Source organism: Cannabis sativa, chromosome 1, assembly GCF_029168945.1.
Source record: "Cannabis sativa cultivar Pink pepper isolate KNU-18-1 chromosome 1, ASM2916894v1, whole genome shotgun sequence".
Lineage (NCBI taxonomy): Eukaryota > Viridiplantae > Streptophyta > Magnoliopsida > Rosales > Cannabaceae > Cannabis > Cannabis sativa.
The window spans coordinates 29,356,691-29,374,686 of record NC_083601.1 but is presented as its reverse complement, the minus strand read 5'-3'; the positions used below and the strand labels follow the sequence as shown (position 1 = coordinate 29,374,686).

General features: G+C 28.5%; 2 protein-coding genes across 2 annotated transcripts; one reads left to right on the top strand and one right to left on the bottom strand.

The window, feature by feature from the left end:
• Positions 1-1,190: 1,190 nt before the first annotated feature.
• On the top strand, positions 1,191-3,468 carry LOC115704252 (ubiquitin C-terminal hydrolase 12-like). The gene is made up of 4 exons (XM_061101690.1): positions 1,191-1,481; positions 1,605-1,765; positions 2,125-2,249; positions 2,346-3,468. The coding sequence occupies exons 1-4, from the start codon at positions 1,327-1,329 to the stop codon at positions 2,421-2,423; spliced, it is 519 nt and encodes a 172-aa protein (XP_060957673.1). The 5' UTR covers positions 1,191-1,326; the 3' UTR covers positions 2,424-3,468.
• A 1,152-nt stretch (positions 3,469-4,620) lies between these two features.
• Positions 4,621-7,028, bottom strand: LOC115705032 (uncharacterized). The gene has a single exon (XM_030632266.2). The coding sequence runs from the start codon at positions 6,795-6,797 to the stop codon at positions 4,992-4,994; it is 1,806 nt and encodes a 601-aa protein (XP_030488126.2). The 5' UTR covers positions 6,798-7,028; the 3' UTR covers positions 4,621-4,991.
• Positions 7,029-17,996: the final 10,968 nt, after the last annotated feature.

Below are 17,996 nucleotides of genomic sequence, written 5' to 3'. Positions count from 1 at the left end.
ACATTTAGAGAAAAAGAAAGTTAAATTTTTTAAAATTCGGCAACTTTTTATTTTTTTTAAAAAAAATCCTAAACAAAAGATACCAAATGCAAATAAAATTTTCAGAATAATCAAAGACACCAAATTAACATAAGAAAATCAATTTAACTATACAATAAATAGGGAAACTTTCCAAAAAGTACTAAAATTAAGATTTGGTCTTTAACTGGAATAAAAATTATTTAATTTGCTATATACATAACAAAATTGAAATTAACGTTTAGAGAAAAAGAAAGTTAAGTTTTTTAAAATTCGGCAACTTTTTATTTTTAAAAAAAAAAATTAGCAAAAGATACCAAATGCAAATAAAATTTTCAGAATAATCAAAGACACCAAATTAACATAAGAAAATCAATTAAACTATACAATAAAAATTAAATAATATTTTTACAACTAAATTATCAAAACAAAAAATAACTAACAGGTGTAATCTAAAATTTAACTATGTATTTTATATATAATAAGAGCATTATGTCGTGTTGCGATTGGCTAGCGATACTCTCTAAAAATTATTATATTAAATTATATGAGACTCGATAATTAGTTTAACCAATAATGATATTAATACATAAGAATGCTAAGTGGTGCCCTTTAGCATTTCTCATAAATATTAATAGATATTACTTTGTGACCGTACAATAATCGGTTGAAAAAAAAAAACTACGGTCGTTTCGATTTCCCCCAGCAAATATAGAGAAGTAGCTTATTTTGTAAATGATTATATTTTATTGAAGATGGCGCATGGGTAATTGCCGATTAAGATTTCGAAACTGCCTTATTTACTCATTTATTAGAAAACTCCACTCCTTTCCTTTTTCTCCCAATTAAACACTGCCCATAATAGATATTAGATAGATTTAGATAGTTTTTTTTTTGTTAGACTGGCAAATGGAAGAGGGTAACTAAACTAACTTACTGCTGCTTTACTTTTATAATTTACTTATGTTATTTTGAATTATGTTTATGTTTTATGAATTGATTTTGTTTATTTTTTTCCTCCTCTCAAAATTGAGTAGTTTTGTTTGATTAAGAAAAGTCATTAGCTTCTTCCTGTGTGCATGTTCTTTCATCCCTTACATACCACATCATTTGTTTTTGAAAAAAAAAAACGACTGTTCAGTGTTTATAAAATCAAAACATAATATATCTATAGCACTATTTTGGTGGCAATTATATCTATTTTTTAAAAAATAAAAATAAATTGTGTTCTTGCTAATACCATTATATATATTTTCAGTCAAATTAAACATTATATATATACATATTTATATATTCGTTAACTGACACATGATGATATTAGTAGCTCAAGCAAAAGATACATCTACTGGGAATAGTGCTCCGCCTATGGATTATGCTCGGTTAAGATGTACCATAGAAAACTTTTCGAAGCTTGATTGCAATAACCATTATTCAGATATTTTCTATGCAGGAGGATACAAATGGTATATAAATATATCTATATATATATATATATCTGAACCTCTTCTTATCTATTAACACTGCTCTTCTAAGCACGCTTAATATATATGATTTATATATAAATGAGATTCAATTTGAATGTGCAGGAAGATACAAATTGTCCCAAAAGGCAACTATGTGGATTTTTTGTCGATGTATTTAGTAGTGGCGGATTCCAAAACTTTGCCTCTTGGATGGAGTATATGCGTTAAGTTTTTCACCTTATCAGTTATTAATCAAAATCCTGAATTAACAGTTGAAAATGAAGGTATTATATATTCTCCTTTACAGCACTCTTTATTTGAATAATACCATTTGTTAAGTAAATAATATACACGTAAAATTGCAAAATAGCTTTCATTTCAATTTTGTTTAAATGTATGGTCTTTTTAAAGGATCAAATGTGTACGTTTTACTGGTTGTCATTTTTCACATTGTTGAAATTTTATAACCTTATTATATGTGTATAAATATTTCGTCACAAACGTGTACAATATGATGGTATGTACGTCCTTATAAAAACACTAATTTGATTGTGTTTGTGTGAATAAATGAGTTTTGTTGCATATTAACATATTAATCAACATGCAGTCTCTTCCTATAATTGTTTTTCTTCACAATTTGCAGCAAAAAATCACGTGTTCAATGATAATGGTGAGAGTTGGGGCTTCCATACAGTCATTCCTTTGAGTGAATTAAATGATCCTAGCAAAGGTTTTCTTGTAAGAGATGCGTGCACAGTCGAAGCAGAGGTTTTCTTCATCTTAATTATTATGTTAAATAAAACTATTATTGTTGTCAAGATCGATATTAAGAAATATTAATGGGGTTTTGGAATTACGTTGCAGGTAAGGGTGAATAGTGAAGAACATGTCAAAAGAGAAAATAGAGAAGCTGATCAGGTGATTATGCCTGATGTTTACTAACTAATAGTTTCTTTACAATAATAATACAACTAGAGATATATAAAAATATATATTTTTTTGTTTATATTAAGTCATGCATCTATAATTCTTAAGTTACATTTTATCGATCAGAAGTCAACTTCCTCAGAAACAAAAAGAACTACTTCAAAATTTGACCCTTTGTTTGTTGAAATTCAAAGTATAATAGAAGGAGGGAGTTTTAAGCCAGACAAGTTTGTAAGCAGCTTTGGCACTTCATTGACAATTGAGGAGATTATCTATTCAAAAGATATCTTCAAACAATGCCTAGATATTGATCTTGATAATGTCATCCAATTGGGTAGAGATTTTGAGCTCAAGAAATCACTTTCAATTTTGCTAAGTAGCAATGCCTTTCCAAAGAACATGGTGGATGAGATAACTAAGTTTGTGGCTAACTTTGTTCAAAGTTGTGAGCAATATGAAGTTGCCAAACAAGACCTAAGAGAGGTCCTGGAGAAGGAGAAGTCAATAGATGATCAGAAAAAAGCTATGAAGGAATTATCTTCTAATAAGTTCTTGCCAGTAAGGAAACAAGCAGAGTGTGTTGATCGAGAAGTAGACGAGCTTGAAAGTCAGCTGACTGAAAGGAAGGCGAAGAAGGCAAGACTTAGTAAGGTGCTTGAAGTTTTGGCTGATCAAGCAAATGCTTTAAAACAGTCACTTGTTAGAGATGAAGAGGATCATGTGAAGTTTTGTGTGCTTAAAAAAAACAAGGCAGAGAAGGTAATTGGTGACATTAAAAAGTCGTGGGAGTCTTTGAAACTTGGTTGTTCTAATATGCGTTTGTAAACCATTCAAACAAATATTAGTTCTTTTGTTGTTTTCTAGTTTTTTCTCATAGTTAGAATCTACTTTCACACAATTTGTTGATTGAACTATATGGTTGTGCTTAATATCCCCAAGTGGACAACATTTGCATTTTAATACATTGTCTTTTTTCATTACAAAACTCCATCTTTGTAATTAGTTAAAGAAAGGCTCTAAGAAATCCATCAATACACATGGGATGTGTGAACAATGAAAATTGTGTGCCATACTAATCTATTTTTTCTGTAAATCCTGAGATATTATTGCAGTAAGAGATGGTCAAACTCAAAGGTTATGTTTCAACCAACTTGTACCATTATTTGCATGGCCGCACAAAATTTTTTCTTCTTCTTGAGACTACTTATAAAGCAATTTCATGACAAAATGTTTTGTAAAAATAACATGAAAACTTTTATTAGCAAAATATGTTTACAAAAAAAAATTATTAACAAAATAACCTTCTATGATCGCAAAAACAACCATGAGTTATATTGTGCAACCATAAAAGGATATTATAGTCGCAAAAAGACAATTATGGTCGCAAAACAACCATGGATTTACACTGTGTCTATCATAGTGGTATAGAGTAAATTAAGTGTGATTATTTTGTAAATTTAATATGTCAAATGGTTAGTTTGGCAAATTTTCCTTCATAAGATCACTTAGGAACTAACTAGTACAAGGCATATCAACAATTACTTGGGTCTTAATTACTTTTAATGTGTGAATTGGCCTTTTTCTCTCTTCAAATCCTTTTTTCAAACTTGGCAATTCCCTTTTAAGTTCTTCTACTTGATCTAAATCTAACCAGGAAGGTGTTTGGATTTCTTCTTTCTCCAAGAGTCTTTACCGGAATAGCAATTGAACTCTGCATAATTTCATCAACTTGTTCCTCAACATGCTCCATCTTTGCATTAACCAACAAAGGATCATCATCTACCTAATGCATCATATCATATGCTCAGTTTGAACAAGTGTCTCTCATTCAGTAAAATTTGTGTTAATTTTTTCTTTACAGTACTACTATAAAGCAATTTAATAAATAAAAGGGGGTACTTACATAATTAAAGATGGACTTGAACGAAAATACAATATGATTTTTAACATTTTTAATGAAGAAATGCTTGCATTTGTGGTATCAGACAATTAATCTTTGTGATTCACTATGACTGATTAATTCTGAAATTACTATGTGACCAGGAAACAAATCATACAAAGTGAATATTAACAAAAAAAAGGAGCCTCAACTTCTAATTCACAAGCTTCTCTCCATGTAGTTACCTCTGCTTCAGTTTCCTTAATTTCCAACAGGAATTCCTCCAACCTTATTTAGCCATAGAAAATGAGAAACTAGTATAGTATAGTATAGTATAGAAAATAACCATAACATATTTTGATCAGTCAAGGAACTAAACTACATTTTGAGTCAGCAACGTCTCTCTTTCCTCCAACTCCTTGTATAACATCCTCAAATGCCAATCATCTAGTTACAGTTTAAGACTATGACCATTCTTAATTAATTAACTTTCAGTAAGGTAATCTGTCTTTGTACATACCAGGCTAACAACCTCTCTTCACACTCACTACTATCTGAGTTTGTTCCTAAAAAATTCAAAACCAATTCGCTGCAAACTTCGTTCTGCAATCTGCAAAAGGGCAAAACTCTCTTCTTCAACCTCTTCTCCACAGCTTCCTTCTCCAACAAGTACAAGGCATATCAACAATTACTATGGGTCTTAATTACTTTAATGTGTCAAATAGCTTTTTTCTCTCTTCCATCCATTTTTCAAGCTTGGTAATTCGATTTTTAAGTTGTTCTACTTGATCTAAATCAAACCCAGAACGTGTTCGGATTTCTTCTTTCTCCAAGGCAGTCTTTACAGGAATAGCAATTGAACTCTGCATAAATTCATCAACTTGTTCCTCAACAGGTTTTATCTTTGCAGTAACCAACAAAGGATCATCATCTCTCGGAATCTCTCCATTAGCACTTTCATCAGTCTCTACACCATTAAACATTTCCTTGAGTGTTAAGTTGTCTTCTGGATCAGATTCTCTACCTTTAACATTACCACATTTGGGAGGAAAACCAGGAGGCCAAGATAGATCATTCTCTTCTCTCCATTTACTTGGCTTTTCAATACTCTTCACATCATCTTTCCCACCGAGTTTCAACGTATCATTCCACCAGTTGAAGTATCTTAACGTAACACATGAATTATAAGACATAGATGGGATGTATAGCTTTCTAAAGTCAATTGGCTTATTATATTGTTTCCAAGCAGTACTAGGAGTCTCATTGAACCGAGCAACATTACCTGGCAAATCTTGATCCATGCCAAACTGCCTAGCTACACGATGTGGGAGATATTTCTCAATACAATAACCATCAAAATGTTTTCCCACCAACTCAGTTGGCCTCAAATACTTAACAAGTGACAATAGTTGTTCACTTGAATCTGAATCAACTGAAACCCAATCTGCTTTTTCTCCATAAATCTGGCTTAGAGCACAGATACTATCCATGGTTGTGGCATATGGACGCCATGAAAAGGTTCCTCCATCATAATCAAAAGGAGATGGTGGTTTTTTCACTTTATGCCACTGAGCCAACCTTTGCTGGCCGACTTGAACTAAATTTCGTTTTGGCTGGAACGATGAGAATCTCTCCCAAACCCAAACAAGGACTAGTTGAAAAGGAGCCCAGAGAATAAGTTCTCCTTCGGACTCACTTAAATCTACCATTTTTCTTTTCAACAAAGTTAAATCCCTATAAATAGTTGCCAAAACAGCAGGAGCCAGAGCCACTCTAGTTCCGTTTGCTAGAAGAATAGCAAGTGGGAAAAGGTGTTTTGATATGGTAGTTCGTGAAGGACTAGGTAAAACAAACCTGGATAGCCATAGAGAAATAAAAGCCACATGCTCCAAATCGCTCTTTTCCCCCATGAAACGCGTCATCCATGCCGATTGACAAGCTTTCTTAGCTTTCGACCTGACGATTTCCAAACGAGCTTCCTTTAGCATTTCCTCCATTTCTTCCATATATGATGACTCGAGAGGACTGAAAACAGGGCACCCCAAAACTGAGTAACCCCCACAGAGAGCTATATCTTCTAAGGTAACCGTTGCTTCACCCCAAAGGAACAAGAAAGTGTTGGTCTCAGGGCACCATTTTTTCGCTAGCTCTAAAACCACTTCTGGGTATTTGTTTATTTTGTACGTGGACCCCATAATCGCATCAAAAATTCCAGCTTTTTCCCATATTTGTCTGTGCTTGAAACTCAAACTTCTGACCCACTCCTTCCATTTATCTTGTGGGAAAAGCCACCCATCGAATGCCACCTCGAATGGTAAGTTCCCCCATTTCGTAGTGGTGATCGAAGAGTGACTATGGGTGTCTTTATGGAGGAGCTTAAAGGAAGGATCTTTAATGGAGGTTACAGTGGGTTTGAGAAAATGGGCTGTTTTTAGAAATGGGCCATTTCCATTGGATGAAATCATAAGCTCTTCTCTTGCTTCAACAATGGATTTTTCTAAATCATCCATTTTGAAGAAAAATGACTCAGCTAAGGATTGTATGTTTGTCTTTTTTAGTTTAAAATGTAGTCGTTTTGGTTCCCTTCTTTAATAGAAAATTAGAGCACCATGATCACCTCCGTCTCAGGATTTTTTGTTATATGGGAAAATATTCAGCAAAATATATATACAAATATGTGAAAATGGAAAATAATAATAATAAATAATAAATAAACATGTGCGATCAAGTAGACTATACTAGTTTTGTCAAAAAAAATAAATAAATAATAGTAATAAAAAAGAAAGTATACTATAATACGGGGGCACTGCATTGTAGTTGCTTCTTTTGATTCTATACTGGTTCACGTTTTATTTTCATATTCACTGTGTAGAGGTTCTAATCAGTAACAGTGTGTACCTTCAAGAGTAAATAATAATAATAATAATAATAATAATAATAATAATAATAATAATAATAAATAACAGTGTGTACCTTCAAAAGAAAAAAAATTCAAAATTCATGATAAAGATATGCTAAAAATTTGACAACAAAAAATAAGTAAATGATATATTTAGTCAACTCGTTCAAAAAACAAAAGAAAAAAAGATATATTTAGTCAACTTTTACAATTTTAATTCATAACCTTTAACATATTAAATGCTAACATTTTTATTATTATCAAAAAATATAATATTTTATTTTACATTATTTTTAAAAAATTTTACATCAAAAATTCAATTTACTCAATTTATTACAAAAAAACCCTTATACGCTTACATCATCATTTTTACCTTTCCTCTTTCTTTTATTACAATTATACCACTTACACATCAATTCCATGCATGCAGCCACGTCATTGATTGATGACTTATATCAATCACACCTTACATCATTCACTTATCTTTTTCTCTTCTTCCTTTTTTTTTTATTATTTTCAATTTCTTTTCAGTTTTTTTTTAAATAAAATCTCCATAGCTGAACTATTCTCCTCCCCCTTTGCCAAAGAAAAGTTCTAAAATGGGGTTGAAATCTGTAGCTAATAGGAATAAGACGATGACTCAGATTTTGCTTCTCAACTATCGAAACGTGAGCGAGCTCCTCCTAAAAAAAATCAAAGGTTGCTGCCCAGGAAAAAATTCATCAAGATAATGCTCAAAAAATGATTAAGATGGAGCTGGTCTTCGATCTCAGGTTTGTTTTCGGTTTCTTTTTCGTTTCCTCCCTTTTTGAAATTTTTTTCGTATTTGACATTAGTGTGTTTTGTGTTTATCGATTTTACTATTTTAGGTTTTTCATTTTAACATTTCTTTTAGTTTTGTTTGGTTTTTTAGGGCTTCTATTTTTTTAGTTTAATTTATTTGTTCTTTTTATGAGTTTTTCATTTTTGTTTGTTTAGTCTTAATTTCTGTTTTATTTTGTTATTTTTTTTTCTGTTTTTGTTTTTTGAGATGTTTTATTGTTTTTCATTTCAGTTTCTTCATTTGATTATTTCTCATTTTGTAATAGTTTTTTCATAGTTTTTTAATAGTGTAAACTGTTGGGTTTTATGCCCTAAATAAAACTCATTTCATATAATCAGATTTACTTATTAATAAAGATCAGAAATAACATTTTATGTTGCATGGTTCACATGATTTATTTCATGATTATATGTCTATAATGTATGAATTTTTTTTTAAGTCCAGAACATATGAGTTTGTTAAAGATTATAGTGTTGTCAGCACAGTGGAATATAATCTTTATTATATGTTCAAAAGTTTATTCCCTGATTTGTCAGAACACTGGATTTAGACTGACATGATATAATCAGCGATAGGTATTCTTACACCTTGGAAAAGTGTTATGTCCTTTCCAGGACATTGGCAAAGTTTACCAGTATCGGATGTATGGAGTATACATCGGAAGGGACCGATATTGAACTTTGATTAGATATATTAAAACTTACCGTAATATCTATTCAATTCAATATCACCTGTTGATCCTAGATCAAATGATCTTAATCCTGATATGGTTAGGTTCAATCTCAAGAGTGTTATTCGTGTTCTTTGATTTGTTAGTTAAGCCTAATTTTGTGTCAGGATGATACGTACATTTTGGGAACACGGTAGTACAATTGAGTGGGAGCGCTAACATAAATATGGAATCTATAGCTTCTATCTGGCAAATAGAAGTAAAGGATGATTTCCTTCGAGCTTAACCAAACGAAGATAAATGGTGGAGATCTCATTTCACTTAGGTGAAATATCATTTATACAGGGTTAAGTGTTTTAAGGATAAAATACATTGAAGGTGTAGCGGTAACAGTAGTGCCTTTTCAATGTAGATCATCTATATAGAGGATCATTGATCACATTAGGGTTATAACAATGGATAACTAATGACGTGTCTATATCGTGGAACATATAGAGCGTTCTATATGACTGAGAGTGCAATTCCAAGTTCTAAGTGTGGATTCAATGAGGAATTAATAAGTTAGGGAATTTACTTGGTAAATTCGGTTCGACTTATTGGAAGCTCGGTTATATAGACCCATGGTCCCCATACTAGTTGAGACCATACTGCTTGTAAGACTCAGTTAACTGATTTTAATTAATCAATTATAATTCTAAAAGTTAGACTATGTCTACTTTATGAATTCTCACAGTTTAAGGATGAAATTGTAAAGAAAAGGGTTTCTAGGTTTAATTATTAATTGAGAGACTTTGCATGTCTAAATTAATAATTATTTTAAATGACAATATTATTTAATAATCTATTTTAGTTATTAAATAATTAGTTTTGGCATTTAAATGATTAGAATTGGAAAAATTGCATTTTTGGAGAAATAGAAATAAAATTGAGGAAACTGCAAAATCCAAGTGAGGCCCATTTCCCTCTATGGCCGGCCACTCCCTTTGCTTGTTTCCCAATTATTATTTTCAATTTTAATTGCCATGTAATTGCTAATCAAAGCCTAGCAATAATAGGAAAGTGGTGGATCACACTAAATAAGGCAGTTAATCAATTACACAGTAAAAGAGGAAACTGTTTATTTGGAAAGTTGTGCTCTCCCTTTTCCCTATATAAAGCAACCTTGTTCTCTTCTCTTGTAAGCATCATAAGCCACGAAATTAAGAGAGAAAAGAGAGAAAATTTTGAAATCCTTGTGAGATGAGTAGTGCCCACACACATCAAGTGGTATCTCAATCATAGTATGTAAGACTATGGAATTTCTGCATCAAAGAAGGAGAAAAGAAGATCCAGGTTCAGATCTTGGTGATGCTCTGCTACAGAAAGGAATCAAGGGCTAGAGATCTGAACGGAAGGAGTCATATTATTCCGCTGCACCCACTGTAAGGTTTTCTAACTTTATATGTGTTTATTTTCATTGTTTTAGAATTCATATTAGGATGTTAATCCAACATACTTGTTAGTAAATCTAGATCCTGGTAAAATAATTTCCAACATAAACACCTTCTGTATGTATTTTTTTTTAATATGTTTTTTGTCTAGTTGTTTCCTGTCCATTTTTATATCATCAATGGGTAACAATGAGATTTATCATGGATGTTGATGTTCAAAGAGTTTTTCCTGTATTTTAGTTTGTATACAGTTATTTTGTAGTTTTATTATAGTTTTGCTACTTGCATATGTTATTTCATTATAAAATTAATATGCAACTATTTTGCACAAAACTTACTATGTATAACTACTATTTCTTAGTCCCTGTCAAATTAAATTCCTGCATAATATATAAACTAACATAAAACGATAATGCAACTATAAGGCAACCAAAACAAAAACAAACTGACTTATATGTACCTTAATTCGAATTTACTCTTCTTTTTGTGTTTCTAAAAAAATATATATATTGGAAACCAGTAATCAATCAAAATGCAACTGTATATAACGTAGATGTATTATTCATGAGATTTTTTTTAAATTTTTCACATCATACATTGTTTTGGATTTGGTGGGAGCTCCAGATCTGTTTGTTACAGATCTACATTTCATGAATATAGATTTCGATATTAGGGGGAGTTATTTTGATCGAATAAAATAGAAAACAAATGTGTAATTTCAGTTTCTTCACAGTTTTTCTGATTTTTTTTTCGTCATTTTATATTTAGATCATTGCAGGTCTTCTTTTCCAGCTGATTTCGCCAGAATTAATAGTTGTATTTTTATCATTTTGGTTGTTTTGCGGTTTTGAAACGATCGCGGTATTTTCACCTTCATGGTTCGCTCTGTACAGCTGAAGGCTTAGTGAATGTGGTATTTTTGTAAATATTTGTATGTGGACTGTATAAATGTTTAATGGGCCGGCCCAAAGTATTTTTGTAATTTTTTTTTCTTTTTTGTATTTTTCTGTTTTTCCCTTATTTTTAACACTTTTATTTCTAAAAATAATTCAATAGTATAACATTCATCAAAAATATTATTATAAATTTATTATTTGTTTTAATTATAATTTGTTTAACTTTATTTACTTTAATTTTCTATTAAAAAAAGATAGCATCAATAGTATTGTATGACATTAATACAAATTCCTAAAATGGTATTCATTTCTCTCCAATAATATATCAACCACATATTTTATTAACTAAGGTGGTCTTTGGTAACACTTTTTTAATCAGTTTTTTGTTTTTAAAATTGGAAAAGTAAAAATATTTTTTAAAAACATATTCTATAAAAATATTTTCATTTTTTAATTTTTTAATTAAGAATCAAAATTTTAAAAACAAAACAAAATCACTTTTAATATTTTTGTAAACAGCTTTTTTTTTTCTTAATTAATATTTTAGATTCTGACCAGATTCAGACCTAAATCCCTCCCCATGGCCCTGGCGCAGAACTCGATCTCTGACCCGAACCCAAATCTGACCCCAGACCTAGACCCGACTTAAACAAAAAATAAAAAAAAAATAAACTTTACATAACACATTTTTATTTTTTGTTTTTAAAATTGAAAAACAAAAATGGTTACAGAATGTATTTTTATTTTTCAAAAATAAAATTTTTTAAAACAAAAATTTTACTTTTATTTTATGATTAAAAAATTAAAAAATAAAAGTGTTACCAAACGGCACCTAAGTTATTCACCTCAACAAGCATCCTCTAAAATTTAACCATTAGAGATGTTAATTAATAAATGAAATAATTATGGCATAAGTACCTAAATTTTTTTTTTTTCTGATAACTTTATTTAAAACAATTCTTGTGCAATTACATCACTAATGTTATTTGGAACAGTGTCCACCGAATAACTACGCTCAGCATATAACCATGAGACTCGGGCAAGACCATGAGCCACACGGTTAGCAGAACGTTTAACAAAACGTAAACAAACATGATTCAAATCTGAAATTATTCTCTTGCATTCTGCAATGCAACAACCGAAAGGAGAATTAGTATTCACCGGGCTCCGGAAAGCTTGAACTATTATGAGGCTATCCCATTCCACATTGACATGATAAAGCTTTGACTCCTTTATCCAACTTAGTACCTCTTTCACACCAAAAGCCTCAGCAAGGGCCGGATTAACACAACCATTCCAAGACTAGTACCTAAAATTTTAAGTTTGTAACCGACATAAACTTAACATTTTTTGAATAAATATGATTTATCCTCCTGAACTATGACTCCTGTAGAGTTTCGCCCCCAAACTTTTCTGTGTTTCGAAAACTCCTCCTGAATTATAAAAATCACTGCAAAATATCCCTTACAAATGCATTCTACTCATTTTTTAAAATAATTTATTGATAAAACACTAATAACATTAATTTAGCTCGATTATAGAGTCCATACAAAAAATAAATACATAATGTTGCTTATAATTTCTCCCAAAATACGTGACAGTTCAGGAACAAGTCAGGTGACAATGGACTCCGCACTACGAGATAAGCCATCTTAATTACTCCAAGAGCTTATTGTTTCAAATGAATAATAACCTACTTGTTTTCTCCGGGAGGGTCTATCTGGACGATGGGTATTTCTTGTATTTTCCTCTCCGCGAGTGAACTCGACCTGAAGAAGGATATGGAAGGACATGCGGAGTGTAGCACACTGCTTGAGGTCAAATCATTGTATACGCATTTAATGCAGCATGAGAAAGATCACTTAACACCATACGTTGCACAGACGTGCTCGAGGGTTTAAATCCATAATTATTTGATTTCATGATGCCCCATACATCGATTGACGGCTATAATACATTATCAAATCACGAACAAGAGACAAATTAAATCTCACTAAACACCTATAACCAGCCCAAATACAACATGAAAAGTAGACAATCATGCCCTAAGATCAAATTTGAAAAATTGTGCAAATCATGGTTCATACAAACACAACAATAGTGACCTTTTACTACTATTACGAACCAATAAATACCCCAATGAAGCATAGAAAAAGGGATTAGAAAATTCTTTGCAATAAATATTCCTATTAATAACAGTGACTCGTGGATTAAAACTCATTAATTCCCAAACTACGTAAAAATTCTCTTCTCGAATACTCATTTATTGCTTCACACAACTTTAATTAATAGTGTCAAAAATCTCAATCAACACATAAATAACAGTCTAATAATGAATTGTGAGAGCATGTATGTGCATTATTAAAGTTACTGTCATGTATGTTTAATATCAACAAACTGGATTTTAGGTACCTTAAAGCTATTAAATGCCCTTTTACTATAATTATTCTTGCAACTTATAGCAACATAAGAAAATTGTTTTAAAAGATGAGCAAAAAATAACTAGAGGGGGATATTTGTAACGATTTACATAATTTAGGAAAAAGCCACTAAGACTAACTTAGTGGTGAGGGAGGGATGAGAAAAAGGGAGAGGTCATAGGTTCTAACCCAAGACCTTTAAACTATTAAGCTAATATATGATTATAAAATACTATTACGCTACACTAAAAAAAAAATACATAATTTAGGAAAAATTTTCGCATCAAAGAAAAGTTCATAAGACAAAATTCTATAAGGATCATAATTTAAAGAAAAAAAAAATCATATTTATTCTATTTTTTAAGTGGCATACCAAATGTTAATATACTATAATTTTTGTATTAAAAGTAATTGATACATTTTTCTTTTCAGACTTAGTGATTAAGAAGTTGATCCTTATATTACACGTGTATACTGACGAAAATTATAATTTTACAAATATGAGATACTTATGTCGCTATAAAAAATTAGTTGATTTATACTGTTTATAATTCAAAATTTTAATTATTTATGCCACTATTTATTCATAATAAATTAAATATATTATTTTAAAAGAATATTATATATAAAAAAAGTATTAAAATCAGTTTTAATATTAAATAACAAGGTTATATTTTAGATAAAATAAAAAATGTATAGTGATACGTTAACTTTAGCTCAATATTATTGCTAGATTAGATCCCTATATGCCACTAGTCTATATATTTTAAATTTTTTTTATTCTATTTTTAAAATTTTGTAAAGTTTTTCTATTTTGTTTAGAAAATAACTACAAAAATACATGAACTAAATATCCCACATTGTTTATAAATGATGTAGGCATTATCTATGTAGCTTATAAATATTATTCTTTTTATGTCATATTAATTCATTCAAAAGTATTTTTATTTATGGGTAGTTGATTAATTTCTTACCCTATGAATTTTTATTATTTTATTTTTAAAATCTTATAATTTTTTATCTTTCATCTAATATACATTTTATTATTTATATTTTTTAAAGTAATTATTTAATAAATATTTGTTTTATACGTTTTTTTATATTTGATGTAATATATAATAATAATATACAATTTTATTAAATTTTATTTTAAGATTTTATATATATAATTCAATATTTTTATTAGCCCAAAAAAATTCGAACTAAATTATTTTAAATGAAATTAAACATTATTGTTTTTCTCAATATATAAAGAAAAATATAAATCAAATGAGATGTCATGAACATTTTTTTACTATTTATAAGTAATATATATATTTTGTAATAGTTTCACATTATTTACAAACTATGTGAGTATTATACTTATTAACTACAAGTAAACATAATAGGAAAATTCTACAATGCACCCCCTTAAAATGGATATATTGATGCACCCCTATCTGTTTTAGCATCCGAAATAAATTTTTGGTCAAATTTTTTCTCATAGTCATGTACGTTATAGTCATTTAAGACAACCTGCAAAATTTTAAGAAATTCAGAAAAGTTTAACACGCCGAAAACTAAGTTCAAACAGTGTGTTGCACGCGTGACTATTTTATTTTATACGCGTGTAAAATAGACTGTTTAAACATTATTTTCTATATTGTAAATTATTCCGAATTTTTTAAAATTTTGTAGGATATCTTAAATAGATATAACGTTCATGAATATGAAAAAAAATTAGACTAAAAAAATTCTTCTAGATGCCGAAACAAGTTAAGGGTGCATCAATACATCCATTTTAAGGGGGTGCATTGTAGAATCACCCTATATTATATTTCATTAAAAAATACTATATTTCTTCATTCACACCGATTTGTCCAAAAATTAACATTGTTTCTCTTTGTAGAGGCAATTGAATACTTATTTATATATAAATATATATTCGATTGATTAACTTTATATAAATATCTAAAAATTAATTTTTTTCTATAGATTTGATTATTTTTATTTCAAAATTACTTTGATTATGTATTTTAATTAGTTATATACATCTTAATTGAGTTTAAAAAATGTGGCACTAGGAAAGAGAAGAGACAAAAATATTCATCAATTAAAATGATAATATTAGTCTAACTTAAAAAATTGATACAAATAATTAATATTATAAATAATAATAGTAATAAAAAAGATAACAAATCATGATTCATTAATTTAATGAATTGTTGTAACAAAAAATTAATAAATAATATTTTAAAATATCTACCTCTCATTCAATAAAAACGTTAAAAATTTACAATGTTTAAATTATTAATACTTAAATTAATATTGTTATATAAATAAAAAAAACTATAAAAAATATTTAATTTAAATATATATGAACAAAAAATTAAGTTTTGCTATAAATGAATAAATAAAAAATTGATAATTTTTTTAATTACAGAAAAATTTATACCATTATAACATATGATTCATTTAAAAGAATTATTTTTCTAATAGCTTTTAATTATTATAAATAACTTTATTCGAAATGTGCTTTTATTTTTATTGTGTTATGATTAATATTTGTGCTAATCACAAATAAAAGAAATTTTACATAAATATATTATATAATTTAATATTATTCTTAAATAAATATAAAATAGTATTAGACTGAATTGAGATTTTATTCGTAACTAAAAATTAATTTTTTTAATGTAAAATTTTTAAAAAAATTATTAAAACCGCGCGGATCTATTCCCTAGTTAATTATAAGAGAAGAATAATTAAAATTACAACAAAGGCTCGTGAATTAGTGATAACTCTAGGAATTAAAGAGCTTGTTTGGGTGTGTTTTTAGTTTTCAGTTTTTAAAATTGTATTTTTAAAAATGAGAATAGAAAACAGTTTTTTGTCATTTTAAAAATTTAATGGTGTTTGACACAAATTTTTAAAAACTATTTTTAGATTTTTTCTATTTTTTCTTAGGAAAAAAAATTAATATTTTAACACCATACCATGACATTAACCCATTCGGGTTTAAGTTCGGGTATAATTTTGGGACTAGGATCCGAGTATGTGAGCAAAATATAAAATATAATATGTTAGAAAAAAAAATTGTTTTTAAAAATTGAAAACAACATTTTGATGTTTTATGTTTTCTAATTTTTTAAAACTCAATTTTTAAAAAACTGTTTTTAAAAATTTTTGCCAAATGACTCCTATTAATTTTTAAAAACTGTTTTCAATTTTAAAAAATCGAAAACAGTTTTTAAACTGTTAAGCCAAACAGCCTCAAAGTTTTCACATTTTTTAAATCTAAAATTACAACAAAAATAAATTATATCTAAATATTATAACAAAAAAAATTGAAATAAAAAATTAAATGAAATTTTATTAAAAATATATAAAAAAAAATATACATTATTTTGAAAAATTATGAAAATAAGTATTGAAATTAACACAAATTAATGTGAGAAAAAAATTCTTTTAAAAAATTAAGAGTAATTTTTAAAAATTATTTTAAGCTTAATTTTTTAAAAAAATTATTAGAGTGTATTTATTATTACTCGCCTAAATTTAACACCAATTTCACATAAGTGTTTTTACTTCTATGCAAAATTACTAAAATAAGCATTGTACTATAAATTTTGGTGCTCCATTTAAAGATGTTTTTAGTTAAACTATTTGTTAACCTGTTGCTTAGTTACAAATTTTACACTGTATAAAAGTTAAAAATAAATAAAGTATCAGTTAAATCAAATAGTTGACAGAGTGATGAGTTAAAAAAGTGATTATCTCAAATCATTAAAAAAAAAATTGCACTTTCAATTTTATTTGTAGAGAGGGTTTTTGTATGTTATCGAAACTAGTTGAAGAAACTCAAAATTTAACATATGCATTTATATTGTGACTGTACAATAATCCATAAAAAGATTTTAAATGGAACGGTGGTTTCGTTTCCATTTCCACGTAGCAAATATATGAGAACTAGCTACAGCTAAGCTAGCTTTGGCAATATTTTATTGAGTATTGCTATTAAACACTAAATTAGTAGTAATTAGTAGTGCTTACTACTGAGTACTTTTTCAACATGTCGTGTTGCGATTAGCTAGTGATATTTTTTAAAAACTATTATATTAAACTGTATGGACCTGATACATAATTTGATTATTAAGGATATTAACACGTAAGAGAGTATTAAATACCACTAATATCCTTTAGTATTCTTTTAGTATTCTTTATTTTATTGAAGACGTTTAAAAATGTAATTAAGCATATATGGTAATTGTCGATTAAGATTTCGAAATAATTGGCTTATTTAGTCATCATTTATTTGTAAACTCGTGCATGCGTTGTCTAATCTTGGAAACAGATAAATATATTTACTCTCTTCTATTCTATCACCCTTCTTTTCTTATGATACGTGGAGCACGAAAAGCCAACCCTATCACACAAACCAAAATATTGATATTTGATATCTTTATGACACGATGACTGTATTTTCAATAGTTAAATTTTGAAAGATGATTGCTTGGTAAAATACAAGTATGGAGTTAAATATGTACTTTCATAAAAAAAAAGAAATATGTTGATGTCACTGCATACATTGA